We start from the raw sequence: 27,736 nt of genomic DNA, 5'->3' as shown, positions 1-27,736 counted from the left end.
GCCATCAACACCTGTCAATGGTGCGCTTAAGAGCAGTTACAGAGACAGTCAGAGACGATCGACTGGTAATGGACCTTTTATTTCCAACAACGGCTCATGTTGGAGGTGTGGAGGTAAACACACAGCCAGAGCTTGCAGGTATCAGCAATATACCTGAAGAAACTGCAACGTCAGCGGTCACTTGGCGAGTATGTGCAGGAAGCCTGCAGCCAGATTGATGTACGAGGAGGACGGGGACGATGTAAGCCCTACGAGGCCAAATGGACACTGGGGAAAATGCTGGAAGCTGAAGTTCAGCGAGTTCATGTGGAGCACAAATACAGTTCATACACCAGGACGCCACCGATAATGATGAGAGTACTCCTCGATGGCATCCCAGTATCAATGGAGCTGGAAACAGAGGCCAGCCAGTCCCTGATGAGTATCAAACAGTTCAACAAGTTGTGGGCGTCCAAGGCCAGGAGGCCAAAATTAATGCCAATTGACACACAGCTACGGACATATACAAAGGAGATTATTCCAGTGCTAGGCAGCGGCATGGTAGTCGTGACCCACAAAGATTCGAAGAACAGGTTGCGACTCTGGATTGTCCCGGGGGACGGTCCCGCACTGCTGGGGAGAGGTTGGCTGGCTGTCATTAACTGGAAATGGTGCAATGTCAATGCAATTTCTTCTTTGGAGAGAATATCATGCTCACAGGTCCTGGACAAATTTGACTCACTATTTCAACCCGGCATTGGCACTTTCATGGGGACCAAGGTAGTGATTCACATAAACCCGGACGCCAGGCCAGTACACCACAAGGCCAGAGCGGTGCCGTACATGATGCGGGAAAAGATAGAATGCGAATTGGACCGCCTGCTGAGGGAAAGCATCATCTTGCCAGTCGAATTCAGTGACTGGGTGAGCCCGATTGTGCCGGTGCTCAAGGTGGGTGGGTCGGTCAGGATATGTGGTGATTACAAGGCCACCATCAATCCAAGACCAGTACCCGCTACCGGGAGCGGAGGACCTCTTTGCGACTCTATCCGGTGGCAAACTTTTTTCAAAATTGGACCTGACCTCAACTTACATGACCCAGGAGCTGGCGAGTGAATCGAAGAAGCTGACCACCATCACGACACACAAGGGGTTGTTTGAGTACAACAGATGTCCGTTTGGGATTCGCTCGGCCGCCGCGATCTTTCAACGAAATATGGAAAGCCTCCTCAAGTCGATTCCAAGGACAGTGGTTTTTCAAGACGACATCCTCATCACTGGTTGTGATACTGAAGAGCACCTCCGCAACCTGGAGGAGGTGCTACGCAGACTGGACCAGGTAGGTCTGTGACTGAAAAAGGCAAAGTGAGTCTTCCTAGCTCCAGAGGTAGAATTCCTGGGGATGAGGGTAGCAGCAGACGGGATCAGCCCTACTGCATCCAAAACGGAAGCGATCCAGAGAGCACCCAGACCCCGTAACACGACGGAGCTGCGTTTATTCCTGGGGCTCCTGAACTATTTTGGTAACTTTCTTCCCAAATTGAGCACGCTGTTAGAGCCGCTACACATGCTCCTACGCAAAGGTCGCGAATGGGTCTGGGGGGACAGCCAGGAAAGGGCTTTTGATAGAGCACGAAATTTGTTATGTTCCAACAATCTGTTAACGCTATACGACCCATGTAAGAAACTCGTATTAACGTGCGACGCGTCACCCTATGGGGTCAGGTGTGTGTTGCAGCATGTTAATGCCAAGGGTCAGTTACAGCCGGTAGCCTATGCCTCCAGAAGTCTGTCCCAGGCAGAACGGGGCTACGGGATGGTAGAAAAGGAAGCGCTTGCATGTATATATGCTGTAAAATAAATGCACCAGTACCTGTTTGGCAGGAAATTTGAGCTGGAGACAGATCACAAACCCGTAACGTCCCTTTTGGCTGACAACAAGGCCATAAATGCAAATGCATCAACCCGCATACAGAGGTGGGCGCTCACGTTAGCTGCCTATGACTACACAATTCGGAACAGACCGGGCACTGAAAACTGCGCCGATGCACTCAGCAGGCTCCCACTAGCCACCACTGAGGGGGCAACCGAGCATGCTGCTGAGGTGGTCATGGCTGTTGAAGCTTTCGAAAGTGAAGACTCACCAGTGACAGCCCGTCAGATTAAAGTCTGGACAAATAGAGACCCGCTATTGTCTTTATTCAAGAAATGTGTCCTGAATGGGGACTGGGCAGCCACGTACGGGGCATGCCCTGAGGAATTCAAACCATTTCACAGGTGCAAGGATGAACTCTTGATTCAGGCCGATTGCCTACTATGGGGAAACCGAGAAGTCATGCCCCAGATGGGCAGAGAGATGTTCATCAGAGAACTCCACAATGAGCACCCGGGCATTGTCATCATGAAGGCAATTGCCAGGTCACACGTTTGGTGGCCAGGGATAGATACAGACCTGAAACTTTGTGTTCGCAGGTGCAACACGTGTGCCCAGCTGGGCAATGCACCCAGGGAAGCCCCCCTTAGCCCCTGGTCCTGGCCCACCAAGCCATGGTCACGTATCCATGTGCACTACGCAGGTCCTTTCATGGGAAAAATGTTTTTGGTTGTAGTAGACGCCTACTCCAAATGGATCGAGTGTGACATTCTCAATTCAAGCACATCCTCTGCCACGGTAGAAAGTCTACGGGCAATGTTCATCGCCCATGGTGTACCGGATGTCTTGGTCAGCGAAAATGGCCCGTGCTTTACAAGCATTAAATTCCAGGACTTCATGGCAGGAACTGATATCAACCATGTCAGAACGGCGCCATTCAAGCCAGCCTCAAATGGCCAGGCATAACGTGCAGTGCAGATAATCAAACAGGGGATGCTCAGAATCCAAGGGGGTTCCCTACAAAGCCGCTTATCACGCCTCCCGACCACACTCGCTCACAGGGGTCCCACTCGCAGAGCTGCTAATGAAAAGGACGCTCAAAACCAGGTTATCCCTTATACACCCCACCATGAAAGAAATTGTTGAGAACAGGCGCCAGTCACAATGTGACTACCATGACGGGAATACGAGGGCGCGATGTATTGATGTCAATGACCCTGTCTTTGTCCTCAACTACACTGCGGGGCCTAAATGGCTCGCAGGCACTGTGATTGCCAAAGAGGGGAATAGGATTCTGGTAGTTAAACTTACCAATGGACAAATCTGCCACAAACACGTGGATCAAACAAAAAGGAGGTTTAGCAACCCCATAGAAGAAGCAGAGGAAGAACACGATGTAGAGTTCACTCCTCCACACGTGACCGAACACCGGGACCAAGTGGAGGAGAGCCCAGTCACTGTGGGCAGTCCGGACAGGCCTGAGGCCCCGCAAACAGCAGACACTCAGGCCAGCGCCCAACAACCGGAGCCCCAACTCAGGCGCTGTACAAGGGAGCATAAACCACCAGAGAGACTTAACCAGTGATCCCAATAAGACTTTGGGGGGAGCTGATGTCATGTATTTAACTGTCATTGTAACCCATGCATAAACTGATCTAAGTTGTACAACGTGGGAACATTGACCACTAGGTGGTGAACTTGTGGGAGACACTCCTAACCTGGACTTCCATGTATAAAAGGGGAAGCTCCACCCACCTTCATCACTTCAGTGCTGGCTAATAAGGGTTACTGGTCACAGAGTGACCTTCTCTCAAGTATGGGCCTCGTGTGCATTTATACTGTACAGTGAGGACATATTACTATCGGTGTCTGGGACAACACATTGCTCAAAGTTGTCCATATATGAAGACAGAGTGTTTCTTCTGTTGGAAAACTGGGCATCTTGCAAAGGCATGCCGACTGAAGAGTAAACCAACATTCAAGGCTATAAGTAGAAATCCCCAGAGAGTACTTATAATGGAAGGAAAGCAACAGGATAAAGAGATACACATCATCAGGAGCACGAGGGTATCTAACAGTGATTTGAAAAGTATCATCATCCAAGTCGATCTTGCAGGAACCAGAATACCCATGGAAATCGATACTGGCACATCCATGAGTGTAGTACCGGAATCGCTATACCTCGACAAATTGCGTGATTTCCCATTGGAGAAATCCAAGGTAGAGCTGCAAGGCTACTCAGGAGAGCAAATTCCTGTGGTAGGTCATATCATCCTCCCGGTGAAATACAAGGATTAATTTCAGAACTTGCCTCTCTTAGTAGTGGCAGGTCACAAGCCTGCATTACTCGGAAGAAATTGGTTGGGATTACTGAAGCTGGATTGGAGTGAGATTTTTCGTGTTGAAACGAGATTTGCATCGAAGGATGATGTCATCAAGAAGTGTGTTCTGTGAAACAGTCAGTCTGATCCAAGGCTTCAAAGCGAGTGTCAGGGCACAGAAGGATGCTAGACCAGTTTACTGCAAGCCACGTCCCATACCATATGCACTCAAGGAGAGAGTTGAGCAAGAACTCAAAAGGCTAGAGACTGAGAACATTATCTCTAAGATAGATTTTTGTAATTGGGCTACACCCTTTGTTGTTGTACCTAAGTCACATGGTAAGGTAAGGTTGTGTGGGGATTATAAAGTAACCATAAACCAGGTTCTGGAGGGTAATCTCCCCAATACACTGGCAAATGTAGAAGAATTGTTCACAATGTTGACAGGTGGTCAGATCTTCTCAAAGTTAGATCTCACAAATGCCTACCTGCAACTTGAACTAGATGAGGAGTCCAAGTCATGCCTGACTATAAATACTCATCTAGGCCTATATCAATTTAATAGGCTACCATTTGGAGTGTCTTCTGCCCCCGCCATATTCCAAGGGATGATGAACCAGATTTTTCAAAGCATTGAAGGGGTAATATGTTATTTAGGTGACATACTCATTTCAGCAACAAACAGGCAAATCCATAATAATACATTGAATGAAGTGCTCAAATGGCTAGAAAAGCCCAGAGTACAAGTGACTGCTCACAAGCGTGAGTTATTTCAAAACTCAGTGGAGTACTTAGGGCACAGAGTAAACAAAGATGGTTTGCATCCAACCAACGGAAAGCTGGATGCAATTAGAAATGCACCCAGTCCCAAGAATGTCACTGAACTTCGATCATTTTTGGGTCATTTGAAATATTATGGGAAGTTCCTACCAAATTTGGCTACAGTATTACATCCACTGAATGAGCTGTTGAAAAAACAGGTCCAGTGGATGTGGTCAGAAGATGACGCAGCATTCAAGAAGTGTCAAAACCAATTGGTAAAGAGCACCATGTTAGTTCACTATGACGTATCTAAAAGGGAATAATGATAGAGGTAGAGTAAGAGAGAGAAGTGGGAAATTAAATCAGAAGGTGAGAGTAAAGAACCATCACCATAAATGGTTAAAGTGGTTACCAGGAAGAGTGGTGAAGATATGTGGTCCTCGCACATATTTGGTCATGGACAGGTAGGTTTGTTCACATTGATCATATTTTACCTACAAATGTGGAAGGAGTTGAAAGTTGGAATGATTCGATTATTTCTGATTCATCAGATAGTCTTGTTACAAGTACAGTACCTGTAGCATTTCCTACATCAAATGTACTAGAAACAAGTCCAAGAGAAAGTCAGAATTTAAGTCTGAATCCGAGTCAGGCAGACAAACAGTCTGAAAATATAGAGTTCAAATGTAGATCAAGGGTATCCCTTGGAGGAAAACCTTCCTCAGGATCAGCCTAGGATGAGTCTAAGTTCGACACCAAGTTTGGAAGGTTCTGTTCGAGAGCAAAGGTGTCCCCTATGAAATAGAAAGCCAGTGGTTAAGTTTAATTTGTAAATATGGCAAAATACAGTATAAATGGCATGATTCTGAAAAGTGTAGATGAGCAGAGGTGTCCAATATACACACAAATCTTTAAAGGTGGCAGGGCAAGTTGATAAGGTAGTTAGAAAAGCATATGGGTTATTTGGGTTTATAAATAGATGAATATAATATAAAGCAAAGAAATCATGCTAGATCCCTAGTTAGGCTCAGCTGGAGTATTGTGGATAATTCTGGGCCCCACACCAGGAAAGATGTAAAGACCTTAGAAAGGGTACAGAGGAGATTTACCAGAATGTTACCAAGGATGAGAGACTTCAGTTATGAGAGGTTTTAAAAGTTAGGACTATTTTTCTTGGAACAGAGAAGGTTAAGAGGTGGCTTAATAGAGGTTTCCAAGATGTTGAGAGATTTTGATAGAGTAGATAGTGAAAAATTATTCCCTCAGGCTTGTGGGTCAAGAACTAGAGGTCATAGACTTAAAACCAGTGGCAAAAGATCGAGAGGGGAGATGAGGAGAATTTTTTTTTCACTCAGTGAGTTGTCGGGATCTGGAACGCTCTACCTGAAAAAGTGCTGGAAACTGATTCCATCAATAATTTTAAAAACGAGTTGGACAGGTACTGGAGGATGAGGAACCTTGATGAACAGTGTTACGGACAAAAGCGGGACTAAGCACGGCTGCTTATTCAAAGAGCCAGCGCAGGCACAACAGGCTGAATGGCCTCCTTGTGTGCTGTTTTAATTTCTATGATTCTACGTTTAATTTACTTGAAAATTATGAGAAAATCATATTTTTATTTTTATTATGTACTTCAAAAAAAGGGGGAAAACACTTTTCAATGATATCTACAATTTGCTAGATAATTAAAGAACTCTACTCCCGGCTGCTCGTTGAATGAGTCTGATTATAATATCCAATAACATTTATTATTTTTTTGTTGACAATTAAAAATACAGTCCAAAAATGGAAAGTTTTAACTTACAATTCCCCTTAGAAAATTAATACCTATAAGATGATCTCATATGCAGACCCATGAGCACTGACAGGAGTGGGTCTTGATCCATTACCTTCTGACCCATAGGAGAGTTTCCCTGGTAAAAATACATTCAATTAATTTCAGTTGCTCTGGCACTCTGAAAGGGATCAAATACTCCACCCCATAACTTAATACAGGTGCTCATATAATTTCATCATCATAGGCAGTCCCTCGAAGTGAGGATGACTTGCTTCCATGCCAAAAAAGGGATGAGTTCACAGGTGTTTCAATGAAGGACCTAATATTCCAGATCCCGAACTAAATCGTGAAGGATGGAAGATGCCTGTGCTTGGATTTTTTAACGTGTGGTGGCTGATGGGCTTGACAGAGCTAGGTCTTGGTCCAGTGGCAAGGATTACCCAGGACTAACTGGAGACCGAGCGCGCACACATATCGCAGTGTGGGCTGGCCCGTGCTGCCCCTGGGCCCTCGCCTCTTTTGGGCCCCAGATTCACGCCTCTCCTGGGCCCCGGTCACTTCCCTCTACAGACTCTTGCCGCTCCTTCGCCCCTCCTGCTGTGCCTGCCCGCACTGCAAACAGCGACCTGGCTTCACAGCCGTCGCTCTCCTGCAGCAGCATGCGCAGCTCCCTGAAATAGCATACTGCTATACGCTGCTCCCTCCAACGACCCCGGCCTGCTGATGGTCTTACAGGCCGGGACCACGCCAATTTCCGGGCTGGGCCGCTGCACACTGCTCCCTCCAATGGCCCCGGCCTGCTGATGGTCTTGCAGGCCAGGACCGTGCCTGCAAGACCATCAGCAGAAGATGATTAACAGTGAAGCATGTATCGTGACATAAAAACAGTAATTCCTAGTGATTTTGTGATCCTAGCACGGAGCTTCATCTGCCAAGACTATATAGCGGGAATTCTAATGTGGAACTGAAGTCAATCTCCAATACACCAGTAAAAATCCCCAAATCCTATGTAATAGGAATTGAATCGAATTCATACAGAGGCTGTAAATCAATAGCCTGTCCTTCTGATTTCTCATTTCATTATTAAATACATCAAAAACCTTTCATAGATATAGAACTAACCTGAAAAAGATAGCAAAAATGATAACCATGGCAGCCACTGCGATGAGAAGGTACGGAAACACTGCTGTCAAGGTTGCTAATGTGAACAGTACCAACAACATTTGTTGCAGAAAATTCTCAGCCTGAAAAGGTAGTCTCACATCTACTTCATCCATATCCTTGGAAAAACGGTTGATTATTCTTCCAGTTGGGGTGGTGTCAAAGAACTTCATTGGACAGTGTAAAATCTTTTGTTGAAAGAAAAAAAATTAAATTTCACTCCAAAATTAATTATCCGGGTGAATATACTGTGAGACTTATATTAGTACTTTTCAATAACTATTGGAAATTTATCTTCTGTGTATTTATAAGCACATTTCGACTTTCCATTCATTTAAATTACTCATGTAACTTATCAGTGTACACGCAAGAACTAGTCCCTTCTGGGTTATCATTGCTGTGTAGCTGAAACTGGACAAAAAATGTAACCACATGTCTGGAGAAACCAATTAGAAGCACATTTTATAAATCACATAATAAGAACAGGATACAATCTCAGGGAGCACAAACCACCTGACACTCAGTATGCCTCATACTAACAGAGGACTGTCAAATATATTATGGCAATGACAGAAGTGACACTAGGGAGAGTTAAACGTTACCAACTATTGTTTCAGGGCAATAAGTATGTATTGGGGAAGAGGTTCTAAAAAGCTCACTATATTTGAATAATTGACAAGAATCAAGACAACAAAATTTCCTTGTGTCACTGGCATCCCAATTCTTAGTACCCCATGGAAATAAAATATCGATGTCATCTCGCGAGGCATAACTGTCCTATCCTGAACTGGGAAAGAGATGAGGAATACATCTTGAAGTTTGACATTGCAACTTGTTAAAAAGAAGATTTTTCACAGAGTGTATCTAACCCAACAGATTTTTAAAATTGAAACATTATCTGTTGCTGATGTCGAAAAGAGGAAGCACTTTAACCCCACCCCCCTTCGATAGCTTTAGTAATGCACTAAAATAAAAGCATTCTGGGCAGGGGGAAGGGGTGGAGTCTCCCTAAATAGAAGAGAAATATTGCTCTGAACGCAGATTTGTATGTACTAGTGGTCAAAACTCACGGAAAAATGAACTTATGTGAATCTAAAAAGGCTGGCATTTTATAATTCAGGGGGTCTTGATTTTCAGCGTAATCTGGGAGACTGGAAGAATAGGGGGATAGTGTAGGAGCCTAGAACTTCCGTAGATCCTTCTAAGAGGCATGAGCGCAGTGGAGCAGGACATCTGCCCACCACTTTATGGTTCAGTTGACCCTGTCTCAATTGGCAGCATGGAGTTCCGAGAATAATCGGGCAGGCGCTTGTGCCTGAAGTGGTTCAACAGAGTTACCAACCCCAATGATGAGGTGTAAGTCGAAGCAACACCCTGAAAGGGGGCAGCTGAAATCCAGAACAGGACAAATGAAAATGGGCTTGCAATTTTTTATAATTCCTCAAGCAGAGCAAAGGGACAGTCTGGCAGTTTTTCAACTTGAGGCCTTCTTAAGACCCAGAATAGGACCTGCATCAATACACTGCAGCTGTAGGTCTGCTGGGCCTATCGTAGTAAGCTGGGCAGAATTTGGAGGGAATCCCAGGAAGAACACCCAGACACACTGCCAAAATTGTCCATGGACATAATACAGGCAAGTAGAATGTACATTGTGAGGGATGGAAACCCGACAGATTTGGGTCCATCCCCCAGTTGAATACTCCTTGCTGTGCTTGGCTGTAGCCCTCGCCAACCACCCGAGGAGAATAACTTGTATAGATTAAAATCATTTCCTCAAAAGCAAGTTGGTAACGGGAATATCTGGGAGCAGTCTATTATGCAGTTGTCAATTTGTAAATTTGTTGAGGAGGGTCAAAGTTCACGTGTTAATGGAGCAGTCTATTGATATTTCCTGTTTGGAGCACGGTTACATATAATTTGCATTAATGTTAGAAATTCAAAAAATGTTATGCCAAACAAAACAAAAAGGTGACCCTTGCACATGAACAAATGGTTGAAGATAATTTTAAAACAGCAGCATGTGAAACTTAGCATCTATTTTTTAAATAAAGTGTCAGGCCTATAAGTGTGAACGGTATTGAACAGTTCAGTAAATTATAAATTTAAGTTCAAGAGAGACATTGAAAATAGGTTATGCATTGTCAATTACACAATTATTATGGGAACAAAATAAAACAAGACAGAAAAGTAAAAAGACAAAATATAAAATGATAAAATTCAGTATTTCACTGCTCTTGCAGACAGCTTCTTCAGGTGTGACATAAAAGCTGTTAAATAGAAGCAAATAGAGGGCTGCTAACAAATGGATGAGTGGTGAAATGTTGAGGTTTCCCATTTTATCCTTTCTTTTTTGCATTTTTTATTCCCCTTTTTATAGATAATTGGGTAAATGATGGTGTACAACCTGCTTTTAATGTATTTCTTAAACAATAATCCCCAAGAGGTTATAGTTGCATGTATACTCATTAATCTGTATAATGCATAATAGATAACACAATTGTAATGTCTGTAAGCTTGTAATATTTGTAGTTCCACACTGTGGATGTGGACGTATTGTGTACTGCAACTACAGAGTTAATAATTAAACAGAAGCAGGAGGTTCCGGAGACTTCCGAGAGCTGCCTGCCATGTTAGAAAGCTGTGTGTGCTTGTGGTCTGTGAATATATCACATTTGACGGCAAGATAGGAATTTTCGGATGATTTAAAGCTGAAATTTTGTTGGTGAAGGATTCAGCCAGCCGACAAAAAGACTTTGGAAGCATCTCTGTCTTTGGAAAAAGCTACAAAATCCGAGGTATAAAACGAGCACACTAGTTACTGCAGAGTTTAAAAATGGCTGCACCCATAGCAGTAATGGGACACTTAAGTGAATATAAACGCAACCAGGAAAGGTTTAAAGCGTATGTGGATCAGCTAGAAATGTATTTCACTGCAAATAACATAATCGAAGTTCCAGAGAAGGCAGATCAGAACCAGGCTGTGTTGGAACCGAAGAGAGCTATCTTCTTTTCTGCAGCTGGACCTGAATTGTATGAAACGCTGATAAATCTGCTTGTGCCTGACGAGCCAAAGGACACAATGCTTAAAGAGATTTTAGTGAAGCTGGAGCAGCACTATAACCCCAAACTGTTAGAAATTGCTGAAAGCTATCGTTTCGGTATACGAAATCAAAAGACTGATGATGTATCAGTGATTACATTGGAGCATTACAAAATCAATATTCAGGAAGGATAGAATAAAAGGAAAAGGAGGTGGGGTAGCATTGCTGGTTAAAGAGGAGATTAATGCAATAGTTAGAATGGACATTAGCTTGGATGATGTGGCATCTATATGGGTAGAGCTGCAGAACACAAAAGGGCAAAAACGTTAGTGGGAGTTGTGTACAGACCTCCAAATAGTAGTAGTGATGTTGGGGAGGGCATCAAACAGGAAATTAGGGGTGCATGCAATCAGTGTGCAGCAGTTATAATGGGTGACTTTAATGTGCACATAGATTGGGCTAACCAAACTGGAAGCAATACGGTGGAGGAGGATTTCCTGGAGTGCATAAGGGATGGTTTTCTAGACCAATATGTCGAGGAACCAACCATGGGGGAGGCCAACTTAGACTGGGTGTTGTGTAATGAGAGAGGATTAATTAGCAATCCCGTTGTGCGAGGCCCCTTGGGGAAGAGTGACCATAATATGGTGGAATTCTGCATTAGGATGGAGAATGATACAGTTAATTCAGAGACCATGGTCCAGAACTTAAAGAAGGGTAACTTTGAAGGTATGAGGCGTGAATTGGCGAGGATTGATTGGCGAATGATACTTAAAGGGTTGACTGTGGATGGGCAATGGCAGACATTTAGAGACCGCATGGATGAACTACAACAATTGTACATTCCTGTCTGTCGTAAAAATAAAAAAAGGAAGGTGGCTCAACCGTGGCTATCAAGGGAAATCAGGGATAGTATTAAAGCCAAGGAAGTGGCATACAAATTGGCCAGAAATAGTAGTGAACCCGGAGACTGGGAGAAATTTAGAACTTAGCAGAGGAGGACAAAGGGTTTGATTAGGGCAGGGAAAATGGAGTACGAGAAGAAGCTTGCAGGGAACATTAAGACGGATTGCAAAAGTTTCTATAGATATGTAAAGAGAAAAAGGTTAGTAAAGACAAACGTAGGTCCCCTGCAGTCAGAATCAGGGGAAGTCATAACGGGGAACAAAGAAATGGCGGACCAATTGAACAAGTACTTTGGTTCGGTATTCACTAAGGAGGACACTAACTACCTTCCAGATATAAGAGGAGTCAGAGCGTCTAGTAAGAAGGAGGAACTGAGCGAAATCCTTATTAGTCGGGAAATTGTGTTGGGGAAATTAATGGGATTGAAGGCCGATAAATCCCCAGGGCCTGATGGACTGCATCCCAGAGTACTTAAGGAGGTGGCCTTGGAAATAGCGGATGCATTGACAGTCATTTTCCAACATTCCATTGACTCTGGATCAGTTCCTATGGAGTGGAGGGTAGCCAATGTAACCCCACTTTTTAAAAAAGGAGGGAGAGAGAAAACAGGGAATTATAGACCGGTCAGCCTGACATCGGTAGTGGGTAAAATGATGGAATCAATAATTAAGGATGTCATAGCAGCGCATTTGGAAAGAGGTGACATGATAGGTCCAAGTCAGCATGGATTTGTGAAAGGGAAATCATGCTTGACAAATCTTCTAGAATTTTTTGAGGATGTTTCCAGTAGAGTGGACAAGGGAGAACCAGTTGATGTGGTATATTTGGACTTTCAGAGGGCTTTCGACAAGGTCCCACACAAGAGATTAATGTGCAAAGTTAAAGCACATGGGATTGGGGTTAGTGTGCTGACATGGATTGAGAACTGGTTGTCAGACAGGAAGCAAAGAGTAGGAGTAAATGGGTACTTTTCAGAATGGCAGGCGGTGACTAGTGGGGTACCGCAGGGTTTGTGCTGGGGCCCCAGCTGTTTACATTGTACATTAATGATTTAGACGAGGGGATTAAACGTAGTATCTCCAAATTTGCGGATGACACTAAGTTGGGTGGCAGTGTGAGCTGCGAGGAGGATGCTATGAGGCTGCAGAGTGACTTGGATAGGTTATGTGAGTGGGCAAATGCATGGCAGATGAAGTATAATGTGGATAAATGTGAGGTTATCCACTTTGGTGGTAAAAACAGAGAGACAGACTATTATCTGAATGGTGACAGATTAGGAAAAGGGGAGGTGCAACGAGACCTGGGTGTCATGGTACATCAGTCATTGAAGGTTGGCATGCAAGTACAGCAGGCGGTTAAGAAAGCAAATGGCGTGTTGGCCTTCATAGCGAGGGGATTTGAGTACAGGGGCAGGGAGGTGTTGTTACAGTTGTACAGGGCGTTGGTGAGGCCACACCTGGAGTATTGTGGACAGTTTTGGTCTCCTAACCTAAGGAAGGACATTCTTGCTATTGAGGGTGTGCAGCGAAGGTTCACCAGACTGATTCCCGGGATGGCGGGACTGACATATCAAGAAAGACTGGATCAACTGGGCTTGTATTCACTGGAGTTCAGAAGAATGAGAGGGGACCTCATAGAAACGTTTAAAATTCTGATGGGTTTAGACAGGTTAGATGCAGGAAGAATGTTCCCAATGTTGGGGAAGTCCAGAACCAGCGGTCACAGTCTAAGGATAAGGGGTAAGCCATTTAAGACCGAGATGAGGAGGAACTTCTTCACCCAGAGAATGGTGAACCTGTGGAATTCTCTACCACAGAAAGTTGTTGAGGCCAATTCACTAAATATATTCAAAAAGGAGTTAGATGTAGTCCTTACTACTAAGGGGATCAAGGGGTATGGTGAGAAAGCAGGAATGGGGTACTAAAGTTGCATGTTCAGCCATGAACTCATTGAATGGCGGTGCAGGCTAGAAGGGCCGAATGGCCATGTCCTGCACCTATTTTCTATGTTTCTATGTTTCGATTTTCTATCTATTCACTGTAATTTCGAAAACTTTCAAAACCGAGCATTGCGGAACCGTTTTGTTTGTGAGGTGAAAAATAATGTGATCAGAAGAAAGTTATTGACGACGGATGACTTAACTTTTGAAATTGCTTGTCAGACAGCGCGATTGATGGGCATGGCCGATCAATATTCCTCTAGAATTTCATAATAATAATGGTCGTCAGTCAACTGAGGTGAATCGCCTGCAGGTTCAAAGTAAAAGACGGTGGGGGCCCAAAGTCTCAGAAACTGGAAATTCTCACAGAGCACCAAAGTCGTGCTATAGGTGCCTGGGACAACACATTGCTCAAAGTTGTCCATATATAAACAGAGTGTTTCTTCTGCAGAAAGACTAGGCATCTTGCGAAGGCATGCCGACTGAAGGGTAAACCAACTTTTAAAGCTATGAGTAGAAATTCCCAGAGACTACATAGCATGGAAGAACAACAACAGGAAGTGGAGATGTTAGAGCTACAGGTCATCAGGAGCACGAGGTTAACGGACAATGATTCGAAAAGTATCAAAATCCACATAGATGTTGCGGAATTCAAGATACCAATGGAAATCCACACGGGTGCATCCATGAGTGTAGTACCGGAGTCGCTATACTTCGACAAATTGCATGATTTCCCATTGGAGAAATCCAAGATGGAGCTGCGAGGCTACTCGGGAGAGAACATTCCTGTGGTAGGTTGTATCACCGTACCGGTGAAATACAAGGATCAATTTCAGAACTTGCCTCTAATAGTAGTGAAAGGAGACATGCCTGCCTTACTAGGAAGAAATTGGTTGAGATCACTGAAGCTGGATTGGAGTAAGATTTTCCGTGTTGCATCAATGGATGATGTTATCAAGAAGTATCCGAAGGTGTTCTGTGAATCGGGCAGTCCAATCCAAGGCTTCAAGGCGAGTGTCAGGGTACAGAAGGACACTAGATCGGTTTACTGCAAGTCACGTTCCGTACCATATGCACTCAAGGAGAAAGTTAAGCAAGAACTCAAAAGACTAGAAACTGAGAACATTATTTCTAAGATAGATCGATGTAATTGAGCTACACCCATGGTTGTTGTACGTAAGTCCAATGGTAAGGTAAGATTGTGTGGTGATTATAAAGTAACCATAAACCACGTTCTAAAGGGTAAAGCCCCCAATACATTGCCGAATATAGAAGATTTGTTCCCAACACTGACAAGTGGTCAGATCTTCTCAAAACTGGATCTTACGGATGCGTACTACAGCTTGAACTAGATGAGGAGTCTATTGTGTTCCTAACACAGATGAGACTGCACACAGGGAGGTTAAAGTAACAGTGACCTCAGTCTTTATTAAGACACTCCAGAGTGAGGAACAGACCTTAGGGGCTGGCTTATATACAGTGCTCCCAAGGGATGCTGGGATCCCTTGGAACTTCAGGGGATGCGCTCCCTGGTGGCGGAACATGGGAGTGCATGCTTTACAGATACACAACATCACTACCCCACAAAGTCAAAGTGAAAACTATTTACAAGGTGAGGCGGTCGGGAGCCTTTCTTTCCCTGGTGGACCGCCTCAGTACAAATGTCTGTTCTGGTGTGTTGACTGTGCCCTCGCTGGGCTGGCGTGTTGTTGGCCCTGCAGGGCTGCTGGGTGAGCCTGGCCTTGCTGGGCTGTTGGGCGTGATGGGTTCGATTTCCTGGTCTGGGGTGGTGTCGTTGATCCTTAGCGTATGTGTTGTGGGCTCGAAAATGGTAGTGTCTGCTGTGGGTTGTTCAGGGCAGTCTATGAACCGCAGCCTCGTTTGGTCCAGGTGCTTTCTGCAAATTTGTCCATTGTCTAGTTTGACTACAAACATTCTATTCCCTTCTTTAGCTATCACCGTGCCCACGATCCACTTGGGACCATGTCCATAGTTTAGCACATACACAGGATCATTCAGATCAATTTGCCGTGACACAGTGGCGCGACCATCGTTTACATTTTGTTGCTGCCACCTGCTCTCTACCTGATCATGCAGGTTGGGGTGAACCAGCGAGAGTCTGGTTTTAAGTGTCCTTTTCATGAGTAGCTCAGCCGGGGGCACCCCTGTGAGCGAGTGGGGTCTCGTGCGGTAGCTGAGCAGTACTCGGGACAGGCGGGTTTGGAGTGAGCCTTCTGTGACTCGTTTAAGGCTCTGTTTGATTGTTTGTACTGCTCGCTCTGCCTGCCCATTGGAGGCTGGTTTAAATGGGGCCGAGGTGACATGTTTGATCCCATTGCGGGTCATGAATTCTTTAAATTCGGCACTGGTGGAACATGGCCCGTTGTCACTGACCAGTATGTCAGGCAGGCCGTGGGTGGCAAACATGACCCTGAGGCTTTCAATGGTGGCGGTGGCAGTGCTTCCCGACATTATTTCACATTCAATCCATTTTGAAAAAGCATCCACCACCACCAGGAACATTTTACCGAGAAACAGGCCCGCATAGTCAACATGGATCCTCGACCAGGGTCTGGAGGGCCAGGACCACAAACTTAGTGGTGCCTCTCTGGGTGCGTTGCTCAACTGAGCACATACGCTGCATTGCCATACACAGGACTCTAAGTCAGAGTCGATACCGGGCCACCACACGTGGGATCTGGCTATCGCTTTCATCATTACTATACCCGGATGTGTGCTGTGGAGATCTGAGATGAACGTCTCCCTGCCCTTTTTTGGTAGCACTACGCGGTTACCCACAACAGGCAGTCTGCCTGAATGGACAGCTCGTCCTTACGCCGCTGGAATGGCTTGATTGGCTCTTGCATTTCAACGGGGATGCTGGCCCAGCTCCCATGCAGTACACAGTTTTTTACTAGGGACAGCAGAGGATCTTGGCTGGTCCAAGTCCTAATCTGGCGGGCCGTGACAGGCGATTTATCATTTTCAACTGCTTCCATGACCATCAACAAGTCTGCAGGCTGCGCCACCATCAACAAGTTTGCAGGCTGCGCCATTTCCACCCCTGTGGTGCGCAATGGTAGCCGACTGAGAGCATCCGCACAGTTCTCGGTGCCTGGCCTGTGGCGGATGGTATAGTTATACGCTGATAACGCGAGTGCCCACCTTTGTATGTGGGCTGAGGCATTAGTATTTAATCCCCTTGTTTTCAGCGAACAGGGATATGAGGGGCTTGTGATCGGTTTCCAGCTCAAATTTGAGGCCAAACAGGTATTGATGCATTTTCTTTACCCCGAACACACATGCTAATGCCTCTTTCTCATTCATGCTGTAGGCCTTATTGGCACTTAGACAAGCTCCTGGAGGCATAGGCGACAGGTTGCAACTTCCCCGCAACTTTAGCTTGTTATAATACACACCCGACTCTGCACGACGACGCATCACATGCTAGCATCACAAGTCTTTTACACGGGTTATACAATACAAGTAGCTTGTTGGAGCATAAAATGTTTCTGGCTTTCTCAAAAAAGCAATTACTTGTTTTTTTCCCCATACTCAGTTCTCACCTTTATGCAATAACACATGTAGGGGCTCTAAGAGGGTGCTTAACCCCGGTAAGAAGTTACCAAAATAGTTGAGGAGTCCCAGGAACGACTGCAGCTCTGTGACATTCTGTGGCCTGGGCGCGTTCCTGATAGCCTCTGTCTTGGCATCTGTGGGCCGAATGCCGTCCGCCGCGATCTTTGCTCCCAAAAACTCCACTTCTGTTGCCATGAAGATTCATTTCGACCTCTTCAGCCGCAGCCCTATGCGATCCAGTTGCTGGAGGACCTCCTCCAGGTTTTCTAGGTGCTCGACGGTGTTCCGACCCATGACCAATATATCTTCCTGAAAAACCACCATGTGTGGTATCGACTTGAGTAGGCTCTCCATGTTTCTCTGGAAGATCGCTGCAGCCGACCGAATTCCAAACGGGCATCTGTTGTAGATGAACAGTCCCTTGTGCGTGTTGATGCAGGTGAGGCCCTTCGAAGACTCCTCCAGCTCCTGCGTCATGTAGGCCAAAGTCGGGTCGAGCTTGGTGAAGGTCTTGTCTCCTGCCAGCGTCGCAAATAGGTCGTCTGCCTTAGGTAGCGGGTATTGGTCCTGTTGTGAGAAACGATTAATAGTTACTTTATAATCGCCGCAAATCCTGACCGTGCCATCACTTTTGAGTACTGAAACAATCGGGCTGGCCCACTCACTGAATTCCACTGGGGAGATGATGTCCTCGCGTTGCAGCCTATCCAGCTCGATTTCCACTCTGTCCCTCATCATGTGAGGTACCGCTCGCGCAGTGTGGTGAATGGGTCATGCCTCTTGAACCAAGTGGATCCGCATCTTCACCCCAGAAAAGTTTCCAATGCCTGACTCAAAAAGGGAAGGAAATTTGTTCACAAGCTAGGTGCATGAGGCACCATCAACATGTGATAGCGCTCGGATGTCAGCCCAGTTCCAGTGGATTTTGCCCAGCCAGCTCCTTCCAAGCAGTATGGGGCCATCGCCTGGGACAATCCAGAGTGGAAGTTCGTGCACCGTGCTCTTGTAGGTGACCTTGACCGTGGCGCTGCCCAGGACAGTGATAAGCTCTTTGGTGTATGTTCTCAGTTTTGTGCAGATGGGGCTCAGGGCTGGTCTGAATGCCTTGTTGCACCACAGTCTCTCAAACATCTTTTTACTCATGATGGATTGGCTAGCGCTGGGGTCAGTTCCATGGCTACGGGTAAGCCATTCAATTTTACGTTTAGCATTATAGGTGGACATTTCATTGAAAATGTGTGCACCCCATGCACTTCAGCATCTGCCTCCTTTCTCTGAGGCTCAAAATTGCTTTGATCCACCATAGACCGATCTTACTCTGCCACGTGGTGGTTAGCAGGTTTTGCAGAGCTTGCAGCTCGTCTGCAAGCTCATTGAAGGTGCCCCATTGTTCCTAGCTCTTGGAAACATACCCTTTGAAGCGACATGAATAGGCTGAATGGAAGCCTCCACAACGCCAACAAGGTGTGAATTGCCTTGCATTCATCCTTTGTTGCAGACTCTGAGTCATCTGGGTCACCTGAGGCCTGCTGGCAGTTGCAGACTCGTGGTTTCTGCCCTGTACATTTCTGCTCGCAAACACAGTTCCAGTTAATTTATGAACATTGCTAGCACTTGTGTGCTGAGAAATTTGTTTGGTGTTATCACTGGTGGACATAAACGCCTGTGCTATCGCAATGGCCTTACTGAGGGTTGGTGTCTCTACAGTCAAAAGTTTTCGTAGGATGGTCTCGTGGCCAATGCCCAGTACAAAAAAGTCTCTGAGCATTTGCTCCAGGTAGCCATCAAACTCACATTGTCCTGCAAGTCGCCTTAACTCGGCGAAGTAGCTCGCCACTTCCTGACCTTCAGATTGCTGGCACGTGTAGAGCCGATACCTCGCCATCAGCATGCTCTCCCTCGGGTTAAGATGCTCCTGAACCAGTGTACACAGCTCCTCATATGACTTATCTGTGGGTTTCACCAGAGCCAGAAGATTCTTCATGAGGCTGTAGGTCAGTGCCCCGCAGACCGTGAGGAGGACCACTCTCCTTTTTGCAGCGCTTCTTTCTCCATCCAGCTCGTTGGCTACAAAGTACTGGTCTAGCCGTTTGACATAGGCTTCCCAGTCCTCACCCTCCGATAACTTCTCCAGGATGCCCACAGTTTGCTGCATCTTTGCGTTGGATTCGTATACTCGTCGCCAGTTATTGTGTTCCTAACACAGATGAGACTGCATACAGGGAGGTTAAAGTAACAGTGACCTCAGTCTTTATTAAGACACTCCAGAGTGAGGGACAGGCCTTAGGGGCCGGCTTATATACAGTGCTCCCAAGGGATGTTAGGATCCCTTGGGACTTCAGGGGATGCGCTCCCTGGTGGCGGAACATGGGAGTGCATGCTTTACAGATACACAACAGAGTCCAAGTCATGCTTGACTATAAATCTAGGCCTATAACAATTTAATAGGCTACCGTTTGGAGTGTCTTCCGCCCCTGCCATATTCCAAGGGGTGATGAACCAGATTTTGCAAGGTACTGAAGGGGTAGTATGTTATTTAGATGACATACTAATTTCAGCACCAAATAGGTAAATTCATAATAACATGTTGAATGAAGTCCTCAAATGGCTAGAGAAGCACAGAGTACGACTATTTGCTCGTAAGTGTGAGTTATTTCAAAACTCAGTGGAGTACTTAGGGTACAGAGTAGACAAAGATGGTTTACATCCAACCATGGGAAAACTGGATGCAATTGGAAATGCACCCACTCTCAGGAATGTCACTGAATTTCGATCATTCTTGGGTCTTTTGAACTATTATGGGAAGTTCCTACCAAATTTGGCTACAGTATTACATCCATTGAATGAACTATTGAAAAAATAGGTCCATTGGAAACATTCAAAAGAATGCGATACAGCATTCAAAGAGTGTAAAAGCAAATTGGTAGAGAGCACCATGTTAGTTCACTATGACATACCTAAGGAGATTAAGCTGGCATGTGATGCCTCTCCGTATGGAGTTGGGGCAATAATCTTTCATGTATTACGTAGTGGGGAGGAGAGACCAATTGCTTTTGCTTCACGCACTCTCAGTGCCAGTGAGAGTAATTATGCGCAGGTCGAAAGGGAAGCTTTGGCATTAATTTTTGGAGTCAAGACGTTTCACAAATACTTGTATGATCGTAAGTTTACCATCGTTATGGACCATAAGCCCCTAACAGCAATCCTCCATCCAAAGTCTCCAGTTCCAACATTAGCTGCAGCCCGAATGCAGAGATGGGCTTTCATTTTGTCAGCATATACATATGATATTGAATACAGATGATCTGCTGATCACAGTAATGCTGATGCAATGTCTAGATTGCCTTCCCCATCACAAGTTGCACCCGATAGGGAAGAAGTGTTTTATTTTTCATACATTGATGAACTGCCAGCCACAGCTGAAGAGATTGGTAGAGCAACCAAACGTGACCCAGTGATGTCAAAGATGTATGATAATATTGCCAAAGGATGGCCAAACCATGTAACAGACAAAGATGTTCATCCACTCTTAGTTTGTAGGAATTAATTATCAGTCGATAAAGATTGTATTATTTGGGGTGCAAGAGTAGTTATACCAAATAAATTCAGGTCCAAATTATTAGGAGACCTCCATGACCAGCACCTGGGAATGTGCTTGACCAAGAGTTTTACACGCAGTTATCTTTGGTGGCCAGGTCTTGATAAAGATATAGAATACATCGTGAGTCAGTGTACGACATGTCAACCGATAAGCAAGCAACCACCATCAGTACCATTACTGCCATGGAAATGGCAAAGGCTACAAATCGATTTTGCTCAGCTAGAAGGACAACAATTGTTCATTATGATTGATAGCCATTCAAAGTCGGTTGAGGTGCTTCCAATGTGGAAAATAACAACAAGTAAAACATTAGATATTTTACGAAGATTATTTTCTTCATTTGGCTTCCGAGAAGAAATTGTTTTGGACAATGGACCACAATTTCGTCCAGAACAATTTGCACAGTTCACGAGTAAAAATGGTGTGAAACATACCAAGGTTCCACCGTACCACCCTGCTTCGAATGGTGCAGCAGAGCGCACTGTACAAATTGTAAAACGTGCCCTCATAGAACAAATGTTAGATCCTAAGAAACGACAGTTGTCATTGGATCACCAATTAGCTAATTTTCTAATTACGTATCATAATACTCCTCACACAACTACTGGTAGAACATCAGCAGAGTTGTTTCTCAAACGACAGCCACGAACCAGATTCTCGTTGTTAAAACCAAATTTGGCACAGCCTGTAGAAGAGACACAATTAAGACAGAAAGAGAAGAATGATAGAGGTAGAGTAAAAGAGAGAAGTGTGAAATTAAACCAGAAGGTGAGAGTGAAGAACCATCACCATAAATGCTTAAAGTGGTTACTAGGAAGAGTGGTGATGATATGTGGTCCTCACACATATTTGGTAAAGATGTTTGATAATGGATAGTTAGGTTTGTTCATATTGATCATGTTTTACCTACAGACATGGAAGGAGTTGAAGGTGGGAATGATTCAATTATTTCTGACTCATCAGATAGTTTTGATACACCAGTAACAAATCCTACATCCAGTGTACTGGAAACAAATGCAAAAGAAAATCAGAATTTAAGTCTGAGTCCGAGTCAGGAGAACAAACAGTCTGGTTATAGTGAGTTCAAATGAAAATCAAGGAAATTCCGTGGAGGAAAACGTTCCTCAGGATGAGCCTCAAATGAGTTTAGATTCGACACCATGTTTGGAAGGTTCTGTTCGAGAGTGAAGGTATCCTCTTCGAAACAGAAAAGTGGTTAAGTTAAATTTGAAAATATGGAAAAAATAAGTCTATATCCTGTGTTATGTATAAATGTGCAATTTATGTATGATGTTGTTATAATAACTTCTTCATTAAGGAGGGAGAAGTGTAATGTCTGTAAGCTTGTAATGTTTGTAGCTCCACACTATGGATGTGGACGTATTGTGTACTGCAGCTACAGAGTTAATAATTAAACAGAAGCAGGAGGTTCCAGAGACTTGACCGAGAACGGCCTGCCATGTTAGAAAGCTGTGTGTGCTTGTGCTCTGTGAATATATCACAACAATAAATACAGATTATTGTATTTATCAATCTGTTTGTTAGTGCTCAAGTCCTGAACACCACACCAGTAGAATGGAGAAAATTCATTAACGGAGAAAGAATTTCCAACAGAAATGCATTCTGAGACAATGACATGTAATATTTTCTAACTCTGTGGCCTTATACAGAATAGAAAAACAAAGCAAGATCTTTAAAACGTTCTGACACAGTGATATATCCCAGGCTAAAAGCAACAGAGCATTGATTATTCTCTGCTCACTGTATGTCACTGTAGAAACCCAAAACTTAGTGGATCAGTTTCGCTAGAAATGCGACTTCCAACACCTGAGCACCTCCCTCCACAAACCCATGTGACAGGACATGTCGACACATTTGCTGTGGTGTTCCTGTTCTCTAGCACAGTAGAGAGTGATTTGAACACATCCTGCAATAGGAAGAGAAATGAAGGCGCCTCTATGAATAAATTTGTAGCTTCATTTGTTTTGCACAGCTGCAGATTAGGAATGGCTGAAGCTGCCCTGAAACCATTTTTCATCCAAGAAATTGCTGATAAGGTCTCTCTCCCATCACGTCCTGATACTGTTGACTAGATTCAGGCTCATTAAAGCTCAGTATACCTCGGATGCTAATGTGTTTAATTTAATGCTTTAGTGAGAAGCGAGAATATAGGCATCCTAGATGAGGATATGGAATAATTGATAGAGCTAACTGTAGAAAAGGGAAAGGTGAATACATCATGGGCCCTGATGCCTTGCATCCGAGACAGAGTGCCAGTTAACTTAGCTTGCATGGATGAACAATAAACTCCTTACGTGTTTGATAAGATAACTGGAAATAGTCATTTTTGACCTCTTGGACTGATGGCATAATATCTGACAGACTGTGTATCTTAGGCAAAAACCATCAATTAGGTTTATTAAGAAATTAAATTAGCAGAAGCAAGGGCAAACACACAACAACATACATTTCTAACAACTTTAACATAGTAAAGCATCCCAAGGTGCTTCACAGGAATGTAATCACATACCAAGCCACATAAGGAGATATTAGGACAAATTGCCAAAATCTTGGTCAAAGAGATATGTTTTATGGAGCATCTTAAAGGAGGAGAGAGAGGTAGAGAGGAGGAGAGGTTTAGGGAGGGAATTCCAGAGCTTAGGGCATATGCAGCAGAAGGCACGGCCGCTAATGGTGAGGTGATTAAAATTGGGGATGTGCATGAGGCCAGAGTTGGAGGAGTGCAGAGATTTGAGAGAGTTGTAGGGCTGGAGGAGGTTAGAGAGATAGGGAGAGGTGAAGCCATAGAGGAATTTGAAAATAAGGATGAGAAATTTAAATTGAGGCATTGCTGGACCGTGAGCCAATGTAAGTCAGCGAGCGCAATGGTGATGGATGAATGGGACTTGATGCGAGTTAGGATACAGGCAGCAGAGGTTTGGATCTGCTCAAATTTATGTAGGGTGAAAGATGGGAATTTGGCCAGGAGATCATTGGAATAGTCAAATCCAGAGGTAATACCTAATTACAAAGATTGTAAAAACGTTAGCCTGTTCCAAAACAATAAAAATGTCTCGAAAGTCTTATTGCTGTCAGCAGTATTACACTTGTACACTGGATCAAGATTTGTGATGTAAAGTGTATAGGTCACATTGATTATTGGCTGAGTCCTTTGTTCATCTCTGTGCTGCCCTGGCCTGACAAAAACTGTACTGAATTTTCAAAATCTTGGCATCCAGTCACTAATCAAAACTGACTTCAATAGTTCTAGTGAAAACTCTTGCATATAGGCCATCAATCACACTGGTGAGATATAGGGCCTTTCCTGCTATAGACAGCTTATTAGAATTGTGCACTGTCCACAATTGTCCATCCATTGATTTCAATTAACCTGTTGTCATCTAAGAAACTGCCTGCAGCATGCAAGGGACCACTGGAGGTGTGGTATTGAGTCTTGATAAATGTACACCATACAGTACTAATACACACTGCCAAACAATAAGTGTCTGCCAGATTTAATCGATGGGCAAGATTTTGCAATTAGGTAATAGGAGTAGTTCCATCAAAACATATAACAACTTTGTAATTAAAATACTAGTACCTGTATGTTAAAGACACTCTCGCTAGGAACTTGCTCAGGGGTTCTCCCGATCAGCTGCAATAACTTTGGTAGAAAATCAGTGGAAACCTGTTTATGCAACGTATACAGGGTTTCCGCTGATCCCATCACAACCACCCCATTCCAACCACTCCCACCCCGTAGGTACAGTGGCTAAAGGGGAGTACCCCCAATAAATTCCAAGCTTGTTTTACAATTTTTTTATAGCTGGCTTGGCTCTTGAGACCGCAAGCTGGTTCATGAATATGCCAATTCCAGGTCAAGTGTGGTATTCTTAAGGGAACCTATTTTCAATTAGGAAATACTATAAAGAATGTACAGAAAAGTAAACCATGAGCCAAAAGGCTCCATTTTTATCACACGCTGTTCAAAACGTTGAGGTATGCCACATCTCTTAAAGCTTAATCTCATCTTTACAATTGTACCCTCAACCCCATCAAAATGATTGCCTTTTTATATTTGCTGAGACAAAAGACTATATTTCATTGCATTAGGTTAAAGCCGCAATGTATTATTGGAAAAATCCCTTATAACTGAAATCTATAAAATCCTGTATCAAACATGCATCTTACCTTGTAAAATACAGTGTCATGTAATGATGAAGAAGCCTTCAGGGTAAACTTAGTGAAAACATATCCTTTAATGATACCCAGAACAACTAATATAACAATGAACATTCCATAAATCAGTTGGTAGAATCTTAGCTGGGGATTGGTGGTGATGCTGCTACAGTCAAACATCGTGGTGTTGTTGCTTTGTGCCATACAGTCAGCCTTTGTTTAAATAAATATAAACAATCAATGTCAAAAGCTTAGTTAATAAGGCATAAAGCAGACAATAGACTAGAAATTGCAGCCGTGAAGCTGTGTTGTCAGAAGTACAGCAGGGCAGGACTTCTCTATGCCTGTTTACTCTTGCCTTGATCTCGACCCAAATCCCAGGGATGAGATGGAACCAATATGGTCGAATGCCCACACCAGTACTGGCACGACTGGGATGGGAGAAGGGGCGCAGGCTGGGCTAACTAAACTTAAAAATTTGCGAATTCCCCTTCAATGCTGCTCTGTTGCTGGTCTTATCATATCCAAATGGTCGTCAATTTCCCTTGGATTGATTGCTGTTTGAATACAGCATTGTGGGACTCACATATGACTCTTACAGGAATGGAAATGGTGGGATTTCCAGAGGTGCTGGGATCTTACCAGTCCCACCCCAAAAGTAAGATTGAGATAGAATAGGGGTGGTGAAGTGCCATGAATAGAAGAAGTACCTTTCCATCCCAGAAAAGGGTGGAAATGGACTCCACCTCAAATTCTTACTCCTCCATTCCCAATGCTGCAGATTTCTACCCGGCAAAACAGCACAATTTCTAGGCTAATTTATTTATGAATTAGATATCACTAATGTTGTGCCAAATGAGGATTTTAAATTTTGTTGAAATTCTGTAAAATTTAAATTGTACTTTCATTTTGTGCCAGAAACACAATAGTTGCTGAAGATGCATCGTATCACTCTGTATCAATCCAACAAATCAACAAAGAACAGAGAATCTTTGCACATCACTTTTCCATTCCTGTCAGATTTTCTCTCAGTGCAATTACCCACAACTCTGGCCTTTGTATATATAATATTGACCAGAATTCTTGGAGCATGTATTTAGCCAAGATAATCCTCTGGGCTCTCCCCTTGGTATAAATTCTCCTGCCTATGTCTTGTGCTCGGTAAGTTTGGTGAGGCATCTATTATTATTAGTTGCTTCTGTCTGTATGCCATTGTTTACTGCCTAACTTGTACTCATTGCACCATTTTCATTACAGGCAACCATTGTGTACATCAAATGCAATCGCAGAAATTATTCCTGATATTAACATCTGGAGAATTTTTTTGCTGTCAAAGAATATGAAATGTTTTTGTGTTTGTAACAGTTATTGCAAATAAAGTACAATTTTTAGTTATATCCCTTTCTACCTATTCTAAATAGAATGATACAGCACAGAAGGAGGCCATTTCGCTCATTGTGCCTGTGGCGGCTCTTTGGTAGAGCTAGCCAATTCGTTCTACTCCCCTGTCCTTTCCCCATAGCTCTGTATTTTTTGTCCTTTCAAATATTGATCCTATGTAATATATGTAATATAACCAAATGTAATATATCCAAAGTTTGCTGATAATACAAAGCTAGGTGTGAATTTAAGTTGCAAGAAAGATGCAAACAGGCTTCAAGGGGATATAGACAGGTTAAGAGAATGGGAAAGAACTTCATATTGATTGGACAAACCAAATTGGCCAGGGTAGCCTTGAGAAAAAGTTCATTGAGTGTATCCGGGATAGTTTCCTTCAACAGTATGTTGCGGAACCAACCAGGGAGCAGGCTATCTTAGATCTGGTATTGTGTAATAAGACAAGATTAGTAAATTAACTCATAGTAAAGGAACCTCTAGGAAAGAGTGACCATAGCATGGTTGAATTTCAAATTCAGTTGGAAGGTGAGAAAGTTGGATCTCAAACCAGTGTCCTAAGCTTAAAGGAGACAACAAAGGGATGAAAGCAGAGTGTGCGACGGTTGATGAGCAGTGGCTGACATTTAAGGAGATATTTCATAACTCTCAACAAAAATATATTCCAATGAGAAGGAAAGACTTTAATTGAAGGGATAACCATCCGTGGCTAACTAAGGAAATAAAGGATCGTATCAAATTGAAAATAATGGCATACAAAGTGGCCAAGTTTATTGGGAGGCCACAGGATTGGGAAACTTATAAAAACCAGCAAAGAACAACTAAAAAAATGATAAAGAGAGAGAAGATAGATTATGAAAGTAAACTAGCAAGAAATATAAAAACAGATAGTAAGAGTTTCTACAGGTATATAAAAAGGAAGAGAGTGGCTAAAGTAAATGTTGGTCCCTTAGAGGATGAGACCAGGGAATTAATAAATTAATAATGGGGAACAGGGAAATGGCAGAGACTTTGAACAAATATTTTGTATCGGTCTTCATGGTAGAAGACACTAAAAACATTCTAATAATGGATAATCAAGGGACTATAGGGAGGGTGGAACTTAAAACAATCACTGTCACTAAAGAAGAAGTACTCGGTAAAATAATGGGACTAAAGATGGACAAGTCCCCTGGACCTGATGGCTTGCATCCTAGGGTCTTAAAAGAAGTGGCTGCAGAGAT

General features: G+C 43.8%; 1 protein-coding gene across 1 annotated transcript in view; it reads right to left on the bottom strand.

The window, feature by feature from the left end:
• The window catches only part of abcc12 (ATP-binding cassette, sub-family C (CFTR/MRP), member 12), a 181,186-nt gene that overhangs the window by 30,084 nt on the left and 123,366 nt on the right, over positions 1-27,736 (bottom strand). Inside the window, exons 19-20 of the mRNA XM_070896944.1 lie at positions 25,131-25,331; positions 7,835-8,061 (exon numbers count right to left, since the gene is read on the bottom strand). Coding sequence (XP_070753045.1) covers positions 7,835-8,061; positions 25,131-25,331 — 428 coding nt within the window. The remainder of the gene's footprint in view (positions 1-7,834; positions 8,062-25,130; positions 25,332-27,736) is intronic.

Source organism: Pristiophorus japonicus, chromosome 13 (assembly GCF_044704955.1).
Source record: "Pristiophorus japonicus isolate sPriJap1 chromosome 13, sPriJap1.hap1, whole genome shotgun sequence".
In the NCBI taxonomy this organism is placed as follows: domain Eukaryota; kingdom Metazoa; phylum Chordata; class Chondrichthyes; family Pristiophoridae; genus Pristiophorus; species Pristiophorus japonicus.
The sequence above is the reverse complement of the archived record's forward strand: the minus strand, read 5'-3'. Positions and strand labels throughout refer to the sequence as shown.